Source organism: Musa acuminata, chromosome BXJ3-9 (genome assembly GCF_036884655.1).
Source record: "Musa acuminata AAA Group cultivar baxijiao chromosome BXJ3-9, Cavendish_Baxijiao_AAA, whole genome shotgun sequence".
Lineage (NCBI taxonomy): Eukaryota > Viridiplantae > Streptophyta > Magnoliopsida > Zingiberales > Musaceae > Musa > Musa acuminata.
In genome coordinates, this window is record NC_088357.1 from 3701241 (window position 1) to 3723618 (window position 22378).

At 41.5% G+C, this 22378-nt stretch overlaps 4 protein-coding genes across 4 annotated transcripts; 2 read left to right on the forward strand and 2 right to left on the reverse strand.

Annotated features, from left to right (window-relative positions):
* Window positions 1-106: 106 nt before the first annotated feature.
* Window positions 107-1512, reverse strand: LOC103997051 (thiamine phosphate phosphatase-like protein). Its single transcript, XM_009418183.3, has 4 exons — window positions 1195-1512; window positions 995-1116; window positions 723-924; window positions 107-622 (listed from the first exon to the last, which is right to left on the reverse strand). Exons 1-4 carry the CDS (start codon window positions 1330-1332, stop codon window positions 257-259), a joined length of 828 nt encoding a protein of 275 aa, XP_009416458.2. The 5' UTR covers window positions 1333-1512; the 3' UTR covers window positions 107-256.
* Window positions 1513-5945: 4433 nt separating this feature from the next.
* Window positions 5946-12247, forward strand: LOC103997052 (inactive protein kinase SELMODRAFT_444075). Its single transcript, XM_009418185.3, has 10 exons — window positions 5946-6719; window positions 6900-7434; window positions 8102-8256; window positions 8328-8422; window positions 8601-9604; window positions 10136-10296; window positions 11013-11089; window positions 11172-11319; window positions 11549-11698; window positions 11788-12247. The coding sequence occupies exons 2-10, from the start codon at window positions 7245-7247 to the stop codon at window positions 12010-12012; spliced, it is 2205 nt and encodes a 734-aa protein (XP_009416460.2). The 5' UTR covers window positions 5946-6719; window positions 6900-7244; the 3' UTR covers window positions 12013-12247.
* A 312-nt stretch (window positions 12248-12559) lies between these two features.
* Window positions 12560-18861, reverse strand: LOC135648797 (RGG repeats nuclear RNA binding protein A-like). Its single transcript, XM_065166756.1, has 6 exons — window positions 18455-18861; window positions 17769-18195; window positions 17509-17653; window positions 13241-13399; window positions 13077-13139; window positions 12560-12994 (listed from the first exon to the last, which is right to left on the reverse strand). The coding sequence occupies exons 1-6, from the start codon at window positions 18630-18632 to the stop codon at window positions 12797-12799; spliced, it is 1170 nt and encodes a 389-aa protein (XP_065022828.1). The 5' UTR covers window positions 18633-18861; the 3' UTR covers window positions 12560-12796.
* Window positions 18862-20486: 1625 nt separating this feature from the next.
* On the forward strand, window positions 20487-22072 carry LOC103997055 (transcription factor MYBS3). The gene is made up of 3 exons (XM_009418187.3): window positions 20487-21118; window positions 21187-21383; window positions 21449-22072. The coding sequence occupies exons 1-3, from the start codon at window positions 20824-20826 to the stop codon at window positions 21779-21781; spliced, it is 825 nt and encodes a 274-aa protein (XP_009416462.2). The 5' UTR covers window positions 20487-20823; the 3' UTR covers window positions 21782-22072.
* The last annotated feature ends 306 nt before the right edge of the window (window positions 22073-22378 follow it).

Sequence of the window (22378 nt, forward strand, 5' to 3'; positions counted from 1 at the left end):
GAACAGCCGTCGTTTACGCAGAAATGCACGCTTGCTGTTCTTCAACAAGCAAGCCTCGGAAAAGATTATGTAGAAAGGCTACAAACCATCTTCTTTGATCAGCACAAAACACAAAATGTTTCTAATTCTGTTTAACTATTATCGAGTATCGATACATAGCAGGTTAAATGGTGAGAGGAGGTAGACAAATATAAGGCCTGAACATAGAGAGGTCACGCGAACAAGGTCTTTGGCCATGTTCGCATTTGAGTCGCATCTAGTGAGGAACACGAAGAGGCAGGGGAAGAGTTTCTGTGGGGGAAGCTGGAACCATCTTGGGCTTGCAGTCGACGGAGAACATCTGGCTGGGGCTGTTCCGATCGGCATCGATCGACCTGTCGACGAGCTGGAGGAGGACTTTCTCGAGCTCCTCGCCAGTGCTCCATTCGTGAACCTCTGCTCTGAGAGGCTGAGGGCTGTTGCATATGAGACTCCACAAGGGGTAGTGTTTCCTTGGCATCACATAGTCTTCTTCGCTGAGCCCGAGGGATGGGCAGTAATCACCCTGGCCATCTCCCAGATAGATAAATCTCTTCTTTCCTTCGACAAAAGCAGATGCTCGGATCCGATCGATGATCTTACCCTACACTCGATAAGATCATCATTATAAAGGTTAGAACATAATTGTTGTACTACGACGGTAGTAAATTCCGCATGACACAATCATGTTTAACCATTACTACCTTGCACATGTTGGGGGGGCAGATGCTGCAGCCATGAGAACGGGTGGTGAAGTCATGGCAGGGGAAGATCCTCAGCCTCCCCTCCTCATCCACAATACTAGGGTTCGTATTGATCTCCTTGAAGCACGCCAGCAACCCATGATGCTTCAGAATCGTGTCTATAAAGAACTGGTTTGCGTCGCTCACCACCCTCAGATCACACCTGGTAGCAGACAAAAAGAACGGATCAGAGACGGATTCCCATCGAAGGAGAGAAAGACAGAACAGCATACCCAAGAGCGTAAGCGGTCTTGATGGCTTCGACGACATGAGGGTCCAGAGGAGCTGTTCTCAGGCAGGCTGCAATGTCTTCGATGGACCTCCCTCCTGCATGCAGCTCGCTCATCATCCGATCCTGAGAGTAGCAGACCCAGCGTCAGTCGTAAAGATCTCAACCTACACCTACTCACAGATGAAGGAGGGCATCACAAACCATGAGGGAATTCCACGGCATCGTCGGAATAAGCCGCTCAAAAACGTCGGCGACACCCAGCCGATCGACCACCCAGTTATCGCTGTCGCAGTCGATGATGGTCTTGTCGAAGTCGAACACCACCACAATGCCCGCCATGGCCGCAGCTAAAGTAGATCAGGAGAAGCCAAGGCCTTGAGGATCCAAATGGTTCGGAGGGAGGGTATATATGGTGAGGAGGAAGATGCCGATGGAATATTACTCGGCATCAATAGGTCGCGAGACCATGCGGACGCCGATTCGATTCTAAGTCCCAAGGCATCAGGCGCCGTGGGAAGAGATCTTACGTCCCTTGTTGGCTGCTGTTCCAGCGAGGATAGGGGAAGGCATAAAGAATAGCATATTCCAAAGCGTCACCGACCTGTTGCGGTGTTTGTGCGCACGCGTCGTATTACTATGCGGAATATGGGGAATAGTCTATTCCATAATGCAACCCTAATTGCTCTTCTCGACCTGCCTTTGTTGAAGGACCAAGTTATCGAAGCCACCGATTTAGATTCCAGAGGGCATGACTCAGTGCCAATCCACTCACGAAAAGGGAAGAAGAAACGCTCACGGAAATCTCGTCAGCGTTGCTTGGTGGATTGGGAGGTGGAAATCGAAGACGATGACGCGCCTCCGAAAGGAAGGCATCATGTGGTGAGGTTGGCATCCGATTGTGAACGCAGAGCACTAAACTAGTGGCTCGTGCATGTATTCTTTTATTGGAATGTAGTGGCACGATGAGGACTATATTATGTGAAACAGGAAGGAACCATGGAGTCCCATTCATGTCGACGTGGCAATCACATAGCTTTTCATAATGGTACACGAATATGTTTATGTAAGCGCTGATTCACAACCGTGTAAAACGTACACTTATGAGTGGAATGCTGATTTAAAGCAATATACATGGTAAAATTAGGACTAATTATATATTATTTCTTAAAAAAATATAGTCTCTCATACTATATCAAGCGATGATACCATCTAAGTAGGCGGTGGTACTACTAGTACCCAAAAACATGATGATTTAAATTTTTAGCTCCATTTCTGAAATCATTTTGGGCCTATAAATACCCCTCATGTTTGATAAAGCATGAAAAGCTTGTGATTTTAAAGTATTGTAAATTCTTGAAAAGTATTGAGTCTTTTTTCTTTGAAGTTTAGAAGTTATTCTAAGAGATGTAATAGGTCTTTTATAAAAGAGGGGTATAAGGGTTCTCTCCTAAATCTGTAAAAATGAGAAAGAGTTATAACAAGGGTAGTTGATCTTCGTTCATTAAAAGAAGATCAGTAGTGAAAATCGATTACCTCGAAGGAAGAGAAATCGGGAGTGGACGTAGGTCGGGACGACCGAACCACTATAAATCGATTTGCATTTCTTCTTTTGTCTTGATTTACTATTATATACTGATTTACTTACTAATCAATTTATACTCACACTTTTTGTTAATCATATTTTCTATACAGATTCATTAATTGAACTTTTAAACCAAAATTTTTGAAAGCATTAATTCTCTCCCTAGTGCTTTTACGATCCTAACATTTCTCCCGCTTCGTCTTTCACTGACTTAAGCATAGGAGTTGAGTTGAGAAGCCCCAAGCGAGAGACCTGTTGTCCAGGACCATCGACGGTCAAGAGACGATTCCGCTGCTAAGACATAGCCTTACAGTCACGAAGCAACCCTTCGACCGGAGGACAACCCATCGGTCCGAAGAGAGGATCTCACAACCAAGCATATCTTGGTTCCTCTACTTAGATCTTACAACTCCAAGGCTAGATCGACGCTAATGAATCGCATCCCTTGCGAACCTCCTATGCTGATTTCCCATGTCAGCACTCCCACATCAGCACGAAGGAGAACACAAGAATGAACATACACATCCGACAATGAATCATGATAGTAGATAATATTTTCTCAATTATATGAGGAAATCTCTTTATTCTGTTCCCTTCTAATTTGTATAAATATGAGAGGGACATGTTAATGCATTTAAGCTTCTTATCTTCAATAAAACTTATTTAATAAAGTGCTTCTTCAATGAAGTTTCTTTAATAATTCTTCGTATCTTTTATTCTTTCCAATAAATCAATCGTGCCGACTCACTAGTTGATGATATTGATGATCTATCAAATAGTGAGAATCAAAATTATTTTTTATTTTTTTATTTTAGCAGCATTTATATATATGATAGTATGTGAAATATATTTCATTAATAGAATCGATAATGTAAGGAAAAACGATATTAAATATTTTTTTAAGTACATGGATGTCAATATAATTTTTTAAAATATAGAGATTGATATATTAAATATAATTAATTATAGGGATAATATGTAATTAATCCATAAAAATTTAATGGGTAATTTTTTTTTGAATCATAGATATTGTTTTCGATATATTCTCTATCGCTCATAAAAAAAAAATTATCCCCGATTAATTTTCACCGGTTAGGTTTAGCCATGAATCATTCAAGATGAGTCAGCTTCGACCCCCTTCGGTCTAGCCATGTTTGGTTTCTTCGTGCAGGCCATCGCACCGGCAAGGCCCCATCGGGGAACCTGTCCGACGACCTCGCCTGGGCCTGCGCCACCAACTTCGTTCCCGGGCAAGCGAGCTAGAGGGGAGAGAGCCTTATTAGCGTTCTTGATAGGTTTGAAGAAGAAGGTTCCGTCTTTGTCTTCCCATCTTTTCTTTGGTGAACCTTCTTCTTTCGAGTCGACCGCAGATGACCGTTGTCATGAACCTGAATGCCATCTTTAACAATAGCAAAGCATTACTGGTGTCAAATCACCTAACCCAAAAGACCTTTCTCTCTTCCCATGAGGAGGAGGATTACTGGTGTCAAATCACCTAACCCAGTAGATACCTGCTTTGCCGCTGCCAGCCAGTACAAGGACTTCACAGGCTGAGCGCTCTGCATGCACCATTAAAGGAGTCTACAGGTCTGGTGTTTCTAGTAGTTGGTTCAATCAATACTTCGCAGCAAGAAGCTGTTCAACCACCTCAAGCATGCCATGATTCATATGCCAAGGGAGGACCCTGGGCATCTCGAGTCAGAACTGTCATTGCTGTCAGAAAAGCCAATGCATGCATTAAACGCCAACCAAACTCGCCATCGATCTTAGCTTCATTTGCTGGGAAAACCTATGCCTGCTTGACATGGTGCTCATTGGCATTTATGTAGCAGCTGTTTCGTACACTTGTTCCTCCACCTGGGCCATGGATGCTTGTTCTTCACATTCTTCCTTGTGGTTCTTATCTTGACTTCTCGAGAATGACAAAGACAGATCGTGTATTATGATGAGAACAACATTCAGATTTAAAATAGGTTTACAGTCTGAATCAAGTACTGCAAGATAGATAGATATCAAGCCGTGGATACTGAAGCGTGCCCTTTTCCTGGGCGTCACCTTCTTCTTGGCTTCATTTGCTTTGAGAAGAGGCAAACATCGGAAAAAAAGGAACAACCCCTTCCATACGTCGAACAAGAGATCTGATTTAACTGTTACGATAAGCAAATCTGCTTTAATATATTTACTAGTTGTTTTTTCTTGATTCTTACCTCGCTTGTAGCTTAAATCCACTACTGAATCCAGCGAGCGAGCCGAGTCAATGGGCCATCGAGTCCGACGATCGAAGGTGGTTGAATCTAACCCTAACCCACGCGCCTCCCAAATCAAGTCCACACATCACACAAATCCCGATTCACGTGCCGACACCACCGCCGTACTAATTAAATGCTGTTCAAACCCCACTGGTTGGAGGCAAACAGACAAATCGAACATTTGGGTGGGGATGCCTATCCCAGCAAGCGGTCGCCGAGCCTCATTTAAATGTGATCTCTGTATTAACGCTCTGTCACTCGTGTCGACGTGCCACATACCGCATTAATTAACGTAGCGCATCAACCGAGAACAAACTACACCAATAAAATAAGAGCGCGAGCGGCCATTTGCCGGTCCAACGAATGTCTCGGGTTCAGTGGGCTCCATTTCTTTTATTACTATCATCCGTTTTTTATATATTTGACTGTGATTAAAACTCATATATTATTACTTTATTTCGAAATTAAGCTTCTGTTCAGCATTTATTTATTTATTTGAGGTAAATCAAGGAGGGAGCACGATGACGAGCCGCCGTCAAGGATGACGGTTCCGTCAGAGACGGTAACGGCGATTACTCCCCTTCGCTGTCCTCCCAGCACGTGCGATCGGGATACGAAAAGCTCATGACATTGGTGTTATTTACGAGATTATCCCAGCGGGAATTTTCCGTATTCATTACACTTTGCAAATTGCAAGCGTTAGTTTAGATAATTAAGTTGAATATTTAAAAATAATTAGATTCAAAAATAAATAAAATAAAATTCATGAGTATGTTTCAAGAGAATTGCGTGAATGACAGTGAAGGCGTCAGGACGACAGTAATGTTACGAGAGATAGTCCAATTTGGTGGTCCAAATCCCGGCCTAAAAATTGGGACAGCGCATCCGATCGATGGAGGATCCAACTTCTCTCACCTAACCCCTAAATTGCTAATAAAAAGAAATTAAAGATAAATTAAGCATGTAATACATTTATTTTTTGTGGTAATAAGATCTCAATTTTTAATCTAATTTTTTTTGGTGTTGCGTGAATCTTAAAGCATGATGGAGACCACGAGCAAATCGAGGCTGGTTTGGTAAATTGGTGGGGGAGTTGAGGGTGTTTCGGTCGGTGACCTCCGACGGCGATGCTCAGTAATGAGAGCATCGAGGGGGAGTTCAATTGAAAGAGCCTAAAAAATGAGGATGGATTGAAGGGAGGTATCGTCTCTTCTTTTTGTTCCTTCTTTTGATTGTGACCTCAGTTTTCGCTTTTGCCTTTTTCTCTTTTCGGTGTTGGAGATTGGGATTAAGGTTTATAGTCGTTGGAGGTTTCTTGATTTGGAGTCATCTGGCGGGCAGAGATCTTGATTTGGAAGCTTCAAAGTTGGCGCCTTTCTTTGGCATCCGGCCGGATTTGTCTGCTCCGCTGCGTCGAGCTGAGGACTATTGCGGCACAGATTTGGGAAAAGAAGCGCGTCCTGAGCGGCGAAACGAGGGAAGGTTTGTATTCTTGATGGATTTTTCACGCCTTTGGGGAGCTCAGGGTTCATGTCTATGAAATCGAGGAATTTGGAGGCTGTTGGGGAGCTCAGGGTGCTCGAAGAATTTGGAGGCTGTTGTGCGCGATTTCTGAGGGATCATCGTCGCTTTGGTTCTGAAGCATTGGTCGAATTTTAAATCATAGATTGGGGGAAAACGGTGTTCTTTGTTTTGAGATCGTCGTTACTAAGAAAGTTGAAGAGATTTTCTTGACGCCTTTTGTCGACTCCCCGATCAGATTTCTGAGTTGAGGCTGCGGTGAAGCTCTTCCTGTTTGCTAGGGTTTTCGTCATATGATTTGAGAAATCAAAGAGTTTGTTACTATACCAGATTCACTTTCTTTTTTCCTGTCCGTTTCCTCGCCAAAAAAAGCAGTAAGTACATTCACGAGAACAGTGCTTTCATGCCTTTTTATTATATCGTCGCCTTTTCTCCTCGCTCTCTGCTTCGGAAAAGGACCATCTTTTCGACAAGAGATCCCCGCAGCAACTGTATTCTAGTTCTTCGAAACATCTAACGTATGAGGTAGATGAGAAAATCAGATTATGATGCAGGTGAGATCGACGAACAGTCGGGGATTCGGGGATATAGAGGGGCAGTAAAGAACAAGGGAAAGCTGTACTTTCTTGTGGTTGGTCGAAGTGAAATCATCTCGTTTCATCTAAATAGGTCAAAAGTGTCCTTTCTCTTTGTTCTTGATCTGAACACCGGAAACAACAGTTGGTATGCGTGAAGATGTTTGTTATCTGCATTTGCCTGGTCGAATCAGTGTATTAGTGAAGGAAAAGACATCTCTTTCTTCTCTTTTTGCGACTCATAAGAGTAGGTCTGGCTTCTGAGAAGTTGCTGTGGAGGCGAGGGCCTAGTCAAGAAGGTTGTGTTTGAGTATAGCAGGAGAAATGAGTGCCAACCAGCAGCATCACAAGCGGGGGAAGACTGCTAAGGGCTTTGATGCTACTGAGAAGGTTGTTGTTGCAGTCAAGGCCTCAAAAGAAATCCCAAGAACAGCTCTTGTATGGGCTTTAACGCATGTTGTTCAGCCTGGTGATTGCATAATGCTCTTAGTTGTGGTTTCACCCCACAGTCCTGGTATCAATCATCTAAACTCTGTTTATTTTTTATCTCTAATGCTCTCTCTCCTACTTTTCCTCTTCTGTTAATCCTTCAACCTTTATATTCTGAAGAATCTCCCAAGAGCTTTTACATCTTCTTTAGAGAAGATTCTTACCAGTCCTGATGATCACTGGAACTTGTGGTTCATTTAGATTCTTGTCTAGCTAACCCCTGTTTATGATAGTTCCCTAATTCCTGTTATAATATTTATGCTAATCAGGTGTGAAGCATGAGTTTGTATCTGTTATGGGATTGGTTCCGGGTTGATTGATACAGATTCTAAAGTAGCATATATAGTTATCAGAAAACATAGAGGTTTCTATCTAGTATAAGTTTGGTTGTTCAACATTATGCAGTTCAATATGCCTAAATTTTATTATCGAATTATAGATTCTCATGAGTTCACGGGTGACATTTGACATTTGACCCACAAATCCATGTGGAGGATCTGATCTTCTATTTTCTTGTAGTTATTTATGTTATGTATGACAACATAAGCTATATATATATATATATATATATATATATATCCATACTTAAATGGGTTGCTTATGTTTACATTCTAGCCTAAGATACTAAGGTGTAATCTTCTGTCATGCCCTCTTCTCTGGATTATGTGCTTAATAAGTTTTTCGTCCTTCAGGTAGAAAACTATGGGGGTTCCCAAGATTTGCTGGGGACTGTGCTAGTAGTCACAGGAAGTCCCATTCTGGCACTGCTTTGGAGCAGAAGTCTGACATAAGTAATTCTTGTTCTCAGATGATGCTGCAACTTCATGATGTTTATGATTCAGATAAGGTTAGTTACTATGGCATTTACTTTTGGTCTTCCTTAACTTGGTAGATATGCTAAGTACCTGGCCTTTGCAGATAAGTGTCAAGATAAAGATCGTCACTGGGTCACCTTGTGGTGTGGTGGCTGCAGAATCCACACGAGTTCAGGCAAACTGGGTCGTACTAGACAAGTAATTATTTTTTGTTTGAACCTTTTCCCTTATATTTTTGCTTAATGAGAAAAAGCAGAATTTGTTTCATCAATTCATGAAATTCTTCTATGTAATTTCTGAAGTCAGAAGCCCAATGCATGAGCTTCTTATGATATTGTCCTTGCCTTCTGATATTTGACACCACTGCTTTCTGCAGACAGCTGAAGCATGAGCAGAAGCATTGCATTGACGAACTGCAATGCAATATAGTTGTTATGAAGCATTCTCAACCTAAAGTTCTTCGCTTAAATCTAGTAGGATCTCATGAGGAAGAGCCCCAGTTGCCTTCTAAGTTAGATAAGACAAACACTGATAATGACATCAAAGGTTCTCAGAATTTCAGTAGAGGACCAGTTGTAACACCAACTAGTAGTCCTGAATTAGAGACATCATTTACCACTACTGAAGCTGGGACCTTCTCGGTGTCAAGCTCAGATCTTGGAAATTCTCCCATTTTTTCCACTGTTAAGAAAGAGGAGCATACAAGTGTGAAGGAAATCAGGAATTTAGATGTATCTACCTCTGATTCTGACAGTGAGAGTCTGAGTCATACGAGAACAGAATTTCAGCCCTGGATGGCAGAGGTTTTTGGTAATGGCTGCCCATCTTCAAAGGAGATTCAGGAATTATCACATGCACTTGATACCAAAGCTCGTATTTCTACAACAAAAGCCTTGTTGGATAAGTTTTCTAAGCTGGATAACAAATCTGAAATTGGTTCTTTAAGTTACAGATCAGATTTAAACTTCATTGGGAATGTCAGAGAAGTAATTTCTCTATCTAGAAATGCACCTCCAGGACCACCTCCTCTGTGTTCAATATGCCAGCACAAGGCACCTGTGTTCGGAAAGCCTCCTAGGTGGTTCAGCTACTCAGAGCTAGAACTTGCTACAGGTGGGTTTTCTCAAGCAAACTTCTTGGCTGAGGGTGGGTTTGGATCTGTGCATAGAGGTGTCCTGCCAGATGGTCAAGCAATTGCAGTCAAGCAACATAAACTTGCTAGTTCCCAGGGTGATCAAGAATTCTGCTCGGAGGTGGAAGTTCTAAGCTGTGCACAACATCGCAATGTTGTGATGTTGATTGGATTCTGTGTTGAAGACAGGAGAAGGTTGCTGGTTTATGAATATATTTGCAATGGCTCATTGGATACTCATCTTTATGGTAACTCCTTTAGTCATGATAGATATGTATATAACTATTTATATATTACTAATGCTATGGTACATGAGATCATTGGTTGTTCCAATGAACAGTCTAAATTGAACTTCTAGCTCTTATGTTTTGACGTAATACTTTCCTACAAGTGCACTGTCTTCTTTATTACTAAAGAATTTCAAAAGGAAATTCATCTTGTTCCTAGTTCAAAATTCATGTTGTAGCACTTGAGGACTGTGGCGGCAATTTTTGAGTATGGATATATGATATGGTTTGAACATGAGTGTTGGATATTTATGAACAAAATCCCTCGGGATTAAATTTATAAAACATTTTGGTCTTTGATAGTTGAGATATCCTGAAGTGCTTACGCATTATGTATTCATATGCGAGAATGTAATAATGTACATGATATTTGAGTTGAACATACTGCAACAGTGAGACAAAAACCGTTGAACCTTTTTCTTACCAAAAAGCCATTATCTTGATTGTTGGACATGATCTGACTTTGAAGATTATATTCATTTATGCTTGTAGGTCGTAATCGGGAACCTCTGGAATGGTCTGCTAGACAAAAGATTGCTGTAGGAGCTGCTCGGGGGTTGAGATATCTTCATGAGGAGTGCAGAGTTGGTTGCATAGTCCATCGGGACATGAGACCGAATAACATTCTTATAACCCATGATTTTGAACCGTTGGTATGGCCTTCCATTTCTCTTCTTTATAGTTTTGATCTGACAAGGACACTTGTTGCTTTTGTGTATAAAAAAAAACTCTGGTACTTGCTGTTGTCCCCAAGTTCTGTCCAATGATGTTTAAGGATTGTTACCCATGCTGAGATAGATATTTCACTTTCTGTTTCCAAACATTTATTTCAGCACTGCATTGTCTTGGGCATCTGGTGACGATATCCTTGTGCTTAATGCAGTTTAAAATTATTTCTGTATGATTGTTCGATCAGATCAAGCCTGTCCCCAAAGCTTAATTATTGAATTCATGGTTGTTCACATTTTACGAGAAACTGTAATTTCATGTCCATAAACAGAAAATTTTCCAGATTTAGATTTTGTCCAAGAAGATTCTTCAGGTTGTGTTACATCTTTGTGTAAGTTCATCTTATTGTCTCTGTGATTGTTGGATATACTGATAGTTGGCAACCATTACCTTCTAACCAAGATCAACTATCACCTCCCAGAGAAGGCAATAATATCTTGAAAAATTGCTGTAAGCATCGGTTATTTTGTGTTTTTCATGTTCTCTACCATTCCCATGTTGCTTCTGGCTTCTTAAAGAGACAATACCTTATGATAATTTTAATATAATTTTACATATCTGCAGATAAGTGTTTAACTTTCTGAAATATTTGTTTCACTTATAAAACTAAAAAATCTGACCTTTAAATTGTGTCCAAAAGGTTGGTGATTTTGGCCTAGCGAGATGGCAGCCTGATGGTGACCTTGGCGTGGAAACAAGAGTCATAGGCACCTTTGGGTAAAGCTTGAATCAGAGTTAAATATCTTTTACTTCCACTGCAATATATTAAATCTGAATCATCTCCATGCTTCTATTTTAGATATCTTGCTCCAGAATATGCCCAAAGTGGGCAAATTACGGAAAAAGCTGATGTGTATTCCTTCGGGGTGGTACTATTGGAGCTTGTTACTGGACGTAAAGCTGTTGATATTAATCGACAAAAGGGCCAGCAGTGCCTGACTGAATGGGTGAGCAGAAAGTTTTCTTTGAAGAGAATGTATTGGTGCTGTACTGTGATGGTCAGATTGGAACTTGGTTATTTAGCTATACTAACATTTTGTTTTAGGTTGTAACTACAGTCAGATTTATCGCCCATCTGATTTTTTCTCTGAAGTTGGGATCTTAGACTAGCACGATTTTCTTTTATGCATATGGGCTTCTTGTTTCCTGCATCTTTGATTGATTTTGCTTGAACAGGCTCGGCCTTTGCTTGAAGAAGATGCAATCGTTGAGTTCGTAGACCCATGCTTGGGGAACTGCTACTCTGAACACGAGGTCTCCTGCATGTTGCATGCTGCGTCATTGTGCATTAGGCGTGATCCTCAGTCAAGACCTCGAATGTCTCAGGTACGACTACATAATGTTATGACAACAAATATGAGAAGAAAATCCTCGCTTTTGGTCCTGTACTAATGTTCTAAGCTTCATGTGTGAAGGTTCTTAGAATATTGGACGGAGATGTGGTCATGGATTCAGGCTATACTTCCACGCCTGCATATGCCAACGGAAACCGGAGTGGATGGATGTGGCCTGACCAGCAGCAGCAACAACTTAGCATTCCAGTCAAACAGGCTATACAGGTTTCGGCTGGCAGCAAATCCTACGAGGCTTTACGGACAGCCTGGGAAAGAGAGAGGGAGAGTATCTTGCGAAGATGTTAAAGTTGGAACAGAACTATTATATGCCTATGTGCCGTGTGCAATGTGTATTCCCATAGATTGCTCTTTTATTCTCCTTTTCGTGCTGTATTCATCACTATATCTGTATCGTATGTTAGCACATTTTGTTAGGTTCTTTTGACTCTCAATACGCTGCTACTAATCATGTCTATGTTCATGTTTGGAGATGGATCCCTTGATATATGTAACCCTTGTGCATGTGGCCCGTCCCTCAGCACATTGTGATCTCAAATTGTTTGCTCGATTAGCTATTTAGCTTAAGTTAGTGGTTTGTTTTCAGGTGGGATGCTTCAGCATAGCTGCATCTTTATGTTATGATATTTGTCTCCAGAGAAGAGGAAAGGTGGCCGGCGATGGATGCAATGTCAAGTTAAGATTCTTCAAGTTGTGTGGGCATGACAGATATATGCCAATGCAACGCCTTTGTAGCACAAAGTTGAAGGAACAACTGCAACAAAGGTCTGAAAACACTACTTCGCTGCTACACTATTTGGCACGCTATATAAAATGTTACAGAATACCCAAGAAGTTGGAATTAAGGTGGAGTATGATCAAAATTGTTTTAGGAAATAACAGCATGTAGAAATGTTCGGCACAAACATAATTGCAGAGTACTGTTGATAAGGCAGTTCTGATATACATAGTTAAGAAGTAAAATAAAGAACAGACACATCGTTGTTCATTAAGTTTGCCAACTCATAGATTAAGTTGTGGAGATTGCGATGTTGGCAGATTTAGGCATGATTCGGTTAAGTTACTCTCCCCTCTACTTCCCACCAAGCGTGGGAAACTGTCCAGGATCTTCGATTGATGGAGCAGCAGCTGCTGCGAAGCTGGAACCCCCACCGCCATACGAACCTCTGAGTGGTCCACGATCACCTCTCCCCCTACCACGTCCGCGGCCACCTGGACTGTAGTATCTTCCTCCTTCGGCTGGCTTCAAGAACTCATTGATGCTTAAAGACTAACAAAGTAGAGAACCTCATCAATCAACCAAAAACTAAAAAAAACCTAACAGATAATGCTGCATATGAATTAAAACGTACTTTTTTGCTGCGTTCATCACGATCAGCATTTTCTTTCTTTTTCCCAAAGTCCTTGTCAGAACCCTGAAAAGACATCAAATCAAAAGCATTGTAAGAAATTTTTAAAAAATGATGTGGCACAACAGCAGGAAGAGTATGAAGCATAAAGGTCCATAGCGACGTACCAACTTAACAAAGATAGGGTCGTTTTCTTTTTTTGTTGAGAGTTGCTGCATAGACTGCAACTCCTTGTCAATTTCAACTTTCCTCTCCTCAGCCTTCATTGCAAGCAAGGCTTTCCGTTTCTCCTCCCTTATTTTCTCATACTCTTCCAAAGTCATCTCCTACACAAATGAGTCGAACAAGACTGAATATATATAACTGCCAATTTACTGTATTTAGAGTGGTATAAACTAGAAAGCCAAATATATGATCATAAAGCACACACAGTAGACCTCAACCAAAGGTAACCAAGGCACCAAGCAGTAGCATAAACCAAAAAAAAGAAAAGGATGGTCACAAGAGAATTCTGAATATACCCCTCAATATATGTTATTTACTACTCAATTTGCATATATACAGCTTAAGAATATTTTACGTCAGCATAAATAACCCTCTGCAAGTTGACATCCCCAAACACTGAATTTTCCTACTAACTATGAAGAATAACTATGATGTCAAACCCTTCATAATAATACAAGTTCCACAGAACTGTCAAACCACCCTTTAAAATATCTTTTCTATGTTAAATAACAAAAAAGATCTGTCTATTTATTTCACAGATTAAACAAAACCAAGGATGAAACCAAGTCATGGAAAAAGTAGTTCATCAAAGTCATACAATGGGACACATGCAAGTATGATAAATTTTGGAGGCTACCTGATGGAATATCAATTTTAAAATGGTATATATTAATAAATATTTTAATGTTTATCGGTTCAAAAAGGAAAAATTATTTAAATCAGCCTAATGACAGCTCTCATTTTCCACAATTTTGAATCCTTAGCATAGCAAAATGTATCTTCAGAAAAATTAAATGTCAAGAGATACACAATCTTCATAATTTTTCATGATTTTAAATCTAATATTAGCACAAGAGTGTCTTATATAAAAATTAAATGTCAAACAATATATATTCTTACTTATTTAACATTTGACTATGACTGTTATACAATAAGGTTAAATTGTAGCAAATCAAAAGTACCAACAAAAAAATAGCAATGAAGACAAATTAGCTCCTTAAAACACCTAGAAAGCCAAATAATGAGAGTAATCAACACTGATCATAAAAAATCAGTTTAATACAAGTATGGCAGCTTCCTGAACTGAAGCATGAATAATTGCATACAAATTAGTTCAATTTACTCCATGCCTTGCAGGACCCTTCGACACTTGATGACTAAACAGAAATGCTAAGTTCTACATTCTTATATGCAACAAAATTAGTCAATTGTGCACCAACTTGAAAGATCAGGGGCTGGAAAAGAATCTATTTTTGCCAACAGAGAAATGCAGCAGCACCAGAAAACACAAAGAAAAGGAAGGGAAGAAATGATCTACTATTCTTCACTTCCAAGTAACAAACATTTAATTCTAAACGGCAACACGAAGAAGAAACTCAAACATGAGTACAGGAAAAGCTCGCATCTCCCTTTTGTTAAAATTGCATGTCTTGCAAGAATAAAGGAACCAAAATTCACCAACATAGCACGAGTTCAAAGCCTCAGTTCAAAATGTCCTGATAATCTTCCCTATGGATGGAAACACAAAACTACTTATTGAATCTCACTAGATAAACTGCAGTATAAAACAATTTTGAAAATGCTAGTTGCAGCATAAAGCTCAACGCCAAGTGATATAAAAACAGAAATCGGGAGATGGTGGATTCAGAATCATACAACTTACAGGGGGGAGGTCATCTATAATTTCTCCCTCTTCCTTAATTCTACTTCTCTGGATCATTTGTTCAGTTTTTCGTTCTCATTTAAATATATAGGCTGACAGAAAATATGTATATGGTTCTCAAACACAAACGTAACAACTACAAAGTACCAGTAACTTAATACTAGGAACCAAGGTTCACCATGCTGTAGCATACCGCTCAGTACAGACGGTACATACCAATATGTAGGCATGTCCTATCATACTATGTGTTGGTGGATCGGTATGGCTCGATACATACCATACCAATGACCATTCGATGGCAAACCATGCTAGGAACCAGTGATTTAAAAAGCGCTAGGCGCCAAAAGGCGCCAAGGTCCAAAAACGCCCGAGGCGCTAGGCGCTCGCCCGAGCGAAGCGAGGCGCTAAAATATAAAAATATAAAATATAATTAATAAATATAATTATTTAAAATTTTAAATAAAAATATAAAAATATATAATATAATTAATAAATATAATCACATTAACAGTATAAACCTGCTGACGGAGAAACGAGGAAGCAGCGGCGAGCGGCGGCAGCAGCGGCGGCGAGCGGCGGTAGCAGTGGCGGCAGCGGCAGCAGCAGCGGTGAGCGGCGGCAGCGGCAGCAGCGGCGAGTGGCGGCAGCGGCAGCGGGAAAGGGAGCGGAAGGCGCGAGCAGCGGGAGGCCTCGAGGGAGGCGCGAGCAGCGGGAAGGCTCGCGGGAGGGCTCGCAGGAGGCGAGAGGGCTCGCGGGAGGCGCGAGCAGCGGGAGGGCTCGAGGGAGGCGCGAGCAGCGGGAAGGCTCGCGGGAGGGCTCGCTGGAGACGCGAGCAGCGAGAGGGCTCGCGGGAGGCGCGAGCAGCAGGAGGGCTCGCAGGAGGCGCGAGCAGTGAGAGGGCTCGCGGGAGGCGCGAGCATCGGGAAGGCTCGCGGGAGGCGCGAGCAGCGACAGCGGCGAGCAGCGGCAGCGGGAGCAGCGGCAGCGAGCGACGAGATCGCGATCGGGATCGGCAGCGACAGCAGGTTAGGGTTGGGGTTATATCGGTTTAGTTGGTTCGATTGAACCAACTAACAACCGAACCAGGACCGAACCAGGACTGAACCAGACCTAAAATTCTGGTTCGGTTTACCCAGGCGCTCGCCCGAAGCGCCCAGCGCCTGGGCTCGGGCGAGCGCCCAGGCGGCGCCTGATTGAAGCGCGCCGCCTGGGACATTAGCGAGGCGCTCGGGCCTCGCCTCGCCTCGCCCGAGCGCCTAGGCGAGCGCCCGAGCGCCTTTTGCAATCACTGCTAGGAACCAACATTGTATCTCACATTTAATTATATATGATGGTAAGCGCTTTGAAGCTTCATACAAGGAACATAACTGTACCACCAATAAGTCATCACAAACTTGGAAAGCAAATTTCTACTCAAACTAGCCGTCCCCATATTTCAATATCATGACAAATTTCCACCAAACATTAGGAAACAAGAAACTATTACCAGTGGCACACTGAATTGTGATCATTCTTTTCTCTATGTAGTATGCACAATGCATAGGAAAAAAGGTCCTGATAAATAAAGTTCTCGTGTATACAATGTCAAAACAAGTCCTGTATCCACATACAAAAGCAAGAAATAACAAAAAAAAATCAACCTGACCTGTGAGTGATAACGAATACATGCTAAAACTATACCAAGATGATCAGTTACTTAAACATGATATCTAAACCTTCAAAACTCAAAACAGTATACAAAACTCATATTAATGGAAATATTGACTGATAAAATTTTCAGAACATTTAACACTTGAGAAACATGCACAACAATTAGAGATGTCATAATAACAATGTTAATATGGATAATTGGAGCTATAAGAGAGGATAAACTAAGAAAGGTTTACACTCAGAATAAAGATGCAATCCTGACAGAGGATCATTGGGAGAAACCAAAATAAACGAGAATGGACAATTTCCAATGGAAATATGTAGAAAACCCTATTAGATGAGGTAAATCAATTACGATTAGTAGTACAAGGAGGTATAGGGAAATCTAACAAAACATTACTAGAGAATAAAATAAAAGACTGCTCCAGTTTTACCCGTGATGTTACTATTACAAGAGTTGCATGGTGGAAAAACACTCATGTAGTTGAACCCAAACAATTCGGACATTATGATTGTTGTGAATTATTGTTGTTGCAGATTTGCAGGGTCACCATGGAGGTAAATAAACAATTAGTTTAGAAATGAAAAGAACAGGGCAAAAATAGCTAGTCTCTGTATATTTGCTGAAAGGTAAGAAAAAAATTAGAACTCAGCATAATAAACGTGTGATCCGAATATCTCTGTCAAGTTGCTAAAAAACTATTAATTGAAGTCCATAACAAATCTACTGTGAGCTGACTGTAATTTTTTTGTGGATCAACCAAACATGATAATAGAAACATCAAATACATGACTGTTTGACAAGAATATCCTATTTTAACAAAAAAAAAAAATACTTTGAGCCATAAAATAGTTAAGAGCAGCAATGCCAAAATCATGCATGTAATAGAAGCTGACCTTATCCTCTTCCTTTTCTTCTGCCTCATTGGTTGTACCCTCCTTGTTTTCCTTGCTCTCCTCGGTTGCTGGTGTCTTCTCCTGTTCTTGCTGTTTCTCAGTAACAAGCATTTTATCATCAAAGTTTAGCACCTCATCCTTTTCCCTGTCACAAAAGAGTTCCACAAGAAACAACAAGCTCATTAACGGGAACTGCAAACAAAGATTCAACTAAATGGTTCTTAGCAAACATGTACCACTAACAAAAGAAAAATCTTAACTGTGCAAGAGTTTCATCAGCTACGGTTCCCCAGTTACCACGACCTGCTCCATCGCGTTTCATCTCATAACCACGGCCAGTGCCACTCCGCCGCTCATACAACCTACGTGGTGAGCGTTCAGAGTCACCTCCAGATTCGTCATTCCCATAGCCACCACGACCCCGAAATCCACCACGTCGGCCGCCACCGAAAGGCTGGCGTGGCGGTCGTTCCTTCTCTTGAACTTTATCAGCTTCAACGTCTTCGCCTCCACCCCCATATCCCCCGGAGAAACCGTTGGCATTATCATTCCCGAAGTCACGATTAGGGGCAAGGCCTCCACTTCGACCACCTCTTCCGCGTCCAAGCCCGCCACGTCCAAACCCACCTCGCCCAGTCCCGCCACGTGCTGGTGCAGCATTGTTCCTCGCTTCTCTCGCCTCCCTCACTGTACAACGAAAGAGAACAACGGAACCAAGAAAAATAATACATTATCGAACCAAAATGGCAAAATATTGCTATTTAATTAACATATAGACTACGAAAATTAGATAAGACATTTAGTTCATCATTAAAAATGAGGAAAAATAGAGAACTTGATCGAAAAGCAGAAAAATCTCAGATTTGATGGAAAACATCATAAAAAAAAAACCTTTTTTTTCCCAGAAATATCACAATGAGTCAAACCAAATCCATTCAGGACCAACCGGCTTGAGCAGGCGGAACTGGTTTAGCGGGGAGCTTCGCCGCTGCCGGGGAAGCGGCGGCGGAGGCTGGCGCATCAGGCTTCTTGGCCGCCATCTTCTGCTGGTGAGCGGCGATGAGTTGCGACGGGTCATCATTGTCGTCGTCTCCGAGGAGATCGAACGGGTTCGCGGTGGCCATCTCCACAGAGGGTCCTCTCGAGCGCCTGCCTCAGCGCGGCAGCAGTAGAATCTCGTAACTAGAACAGTAGCCTCCCCGACGCGATCTCCATAAGAAGCACTAGAAGAATCGGAGACGAGAAGTCTCACGGGGCAGAAGAAAGCTAGGGTTTTGGTGGCGCGGAGAGATGAAGTAGGCAAAGAGAAACCCTAGCCGCACTCTTCCACCACGGGCTTCCATCCAGAAAACCTAATCCCTTCTCCCCCCTCGAAATTGTTAATTTATTGTTCTGTGAGATTAAATGACGACTTTATTCACACTGTGGAGACTTATTTACATGGTCATCATTAACTAGCGAGAAGAAAAGCATGGGCATTTTAGGTACTTGAGTTGCTCCGTGGGCGTTCACGGGATTGTAGCGTGCTCTCCTGGGACAGGAAGAGCACGTGGACCGAACCCGAAGCGTGATGATAAGATCGTGCGGATGAGATTGTTCCGCGTTCTCGTCAGATTTATGAGAAGGGTATTCGTTGCATCAAGAATCGAATCCGAATCTCCAAGTGATGGACGCATATAGTTCGATTTGAGGATGATGGACCAGATTCGTATCCGTGTTCCTGATCGTTTTGGCCTATAGGAAACCGCACGCATATCAATACACATCAAATGTATGATCGAATTTAAAATGAATAAATAGATCCAAAACCATATGGTATAGAATAATGCGAAACATCTAATCGAGAGAATCATTTAAATATATAAAAATTAAAAATCAAGATAAAAGTAATTTAAACATGTACAATAAAAAAGCATGAATACATATATGAATATATAATCTTACGTAATTAGTTATTTTTAGCATTATAATTTTTTTACTTTTAGAAAACTATATTAATATACTTATATTTACGAAAACGAAAGATTGAGATTCTTATATGGAATTAAACAAATAATTTTATAAGATTAACGAGAGATAAAGATTTTTGTTGAAGCAACGAGATTAAATGTTTTATTTTTAAAAATATAAAGATTTTAATATAATTTAAAAAAATTAAAATTAAAATATTAAGAATAATTAATTAGACATGAGCAATAATTTCTTGGATCCATGGTTTTTCAATAAAATTAAATCACAAGACACAGTAGAAGAGGAACAGAAGAAATATTATATTTTCTCTGGCTTTGGATAAGATCAACTTGTTTGATTTCTTATATATATTAAGTGAATGAGAGAGGACATGTTTGCTTATGTTCTGCTCCAAAAATGGAAATGGCAAGGAGGTTGAGTCTGCAGTTGGATCAGGTGAATGGAACCTCAATGGTGGTCGTCCTCCTCGTTGGCAACCATCAAGCTGATGTGATGTGCTCCACCTCCATGGTGGTCGATCAACGGATGATGTATCTTTCAATGCAAATACTCCCTAAAAGCTAATGAAAGGATTGGTTAGAGGACAAGAGACATCCTTGTCATGCAGCAACCACCACAGTAAGTCCATGACAATATAGATTAGCACACTATCTGCTCGATGGACTAATAATGCACCTCATGATGTGATTGCCCATAGTGACTTCAATCGCATAATATTTGCCTCGACTTGCTCACAGAAATGATACAGGGGAAGCTGAAGCATAATTTTCTATCTCTCAACAAGTCTTAATAGATTCAAAGATGCAGAGCATTCTTATCCATCAGTAAAGCATTAGAAAAGAGTGAAATAGCATGGAACTATGTGAGATATCAGCAACCAAGGCAGCATCACAACAAAGCACTTGAGAATGACATGAAAAGCAGAGTCAATCACATATCCTCTTCTCTGTTACCAATCTTATCATCTTTGAAGGGAAGAAATGGGGTTCAGTACAAGTAGCTATCGCTTGTGCATACATATGATTCATGAATACTATTATCAAAATGTTGCTTTTTTGATCTGGCCTATGATTAATACTGCCCTTAAGATTAACAAAGCAGTGATACATGGATTTCCACATGCCAAGTGATAGCAGTACCAATAATGACATTTGCACTACTGTACTATATATCTTATTTAATTAATAGGTTGACACCAAGGCAAGTATATGTTCCCCGTGGTAAATTGAGCTTGCCTTTTCAATCCATATTAGGAGGTAGTGGTGGTATATCTAGTAGTCTATCCTTCCAATCAATCCTGCAGGTGTCTCTGTGCTTCTGGGAAAAGATCTGTGGTGGCTGAGGATGGAAAGGAAATGCTGTGAAATTGTGGAGAGTGAGCTTAACTCGAGGAATTCAATCAGCCCGAGAAGGATGGTGGGAGGTGGATTGAGACTCTTCGGTATGCAGCTTGAGATGGCGGCTTCCCCCATGAAGAAGTGTTTCAGCACCGACTGCCTCACCTGTCCTGCCGCTGCTTCATCTTCCCCTTCCCCGTCGTCATCTTCTTCTCTTGTTTCTATTGATGAAACCGCTGAGAAGACCTCTAATGGCTATCTCTCTGATGGCCTGGTTGTCAGAACTCAAGAACGCAAGAAAGGTAAAGCAATTCCTGTTCTTCTCGGTTCAGCTTCTGTGGCTAAGTTTGCATTGATTTCTCGTGTTCAGGAGTTGCTTGGACGGAGGAAGAGCACAAACTATTCCTAGCAGGGCTTGAGAGACTCGGAAGGGGAGATTGGCGAGGCATCTCTCGCAACTTTGTGACCACAAGAACACCAACTCAAGTGGCCAGTCATGCCCAGAAATATTTCCTGCGACAGAGCGGCCTCAACAAGAAGAAGCGTCGTTCCAGTCTCTTCGATGTGGTAAATCGCTCTCCGTCTGCTGCATTCACTATCATACCGCTTCTACTAATCCAAACATAGATCAGGTCTCGAGTCATGAGATTGCAGCTCAAATCGGTCACTCTCCGAAGCTAGAAGAGCATTCCCCTGTTCTGTCACTTGGCACAACATGCCGCAGAATCCCTGAGACCGCTGTTTTCGATCTCAACACTTCGGAACAAGAATCAGAAACCCACATTTCTTCATGCCTCAGTCTGATGCATAATTGCTCCATCAGCACGGTATCACAGTCGTATTCCTTGGTGGAAGTGCATCACGAGCAACCATGTCATGTGGATTTAGACCTCAGCATATCCACATCGAGGCCAAATCACAATCTTGAGACCTCAATCAGCGGTCTGGTATTCGAGATCATCTGAATCACCTGCTTGAATCACAGCCCTCCGGAAATCCCCACCAGTCAAGGAGACGCAAATGGTGCTTCCATGGAAATGTTAGAAACTGGCAGAAGCTGCTCCTCCCACCAAATGGTCACTCATCTGAAGTCTATTCAAGCAATTCTCATGCAACGATCTCTTTAATCACTGTCTACCGAGTGTAGAATTGTTGATGTAAGTCAGTTGTCCATACTCGACTTTTCTGTATGTGTTGCTGCAATGCATGTAAAATACTGTCTACCCAACTGTGTTTCTACGCTCATAAGCTCTGCAGTTCGATGCATTATTTCTACTTGATATTGATTAGATCTTACCGCATGCGGATACATGCTGCCTTATCCGCATGCGGTAAGATCTCGCAAGATTCATAACAGGGAGCATGCAATGTCCATCCATGTACGGCCACATGAGCTCGGTGTGTCGTTGCTTCCTTAGTTGTATGTATCCTTGTTTCTCCATTGTCTTCTAGCTTCTTCGGATGGGTACCATCATGTCCTGATACTGGCAGTATGTCTTGGTCCAAGAACAAGCTTCATTTACCAGGGGCTGGGGGGACTGCATGACAGCTAGGTGGATGCA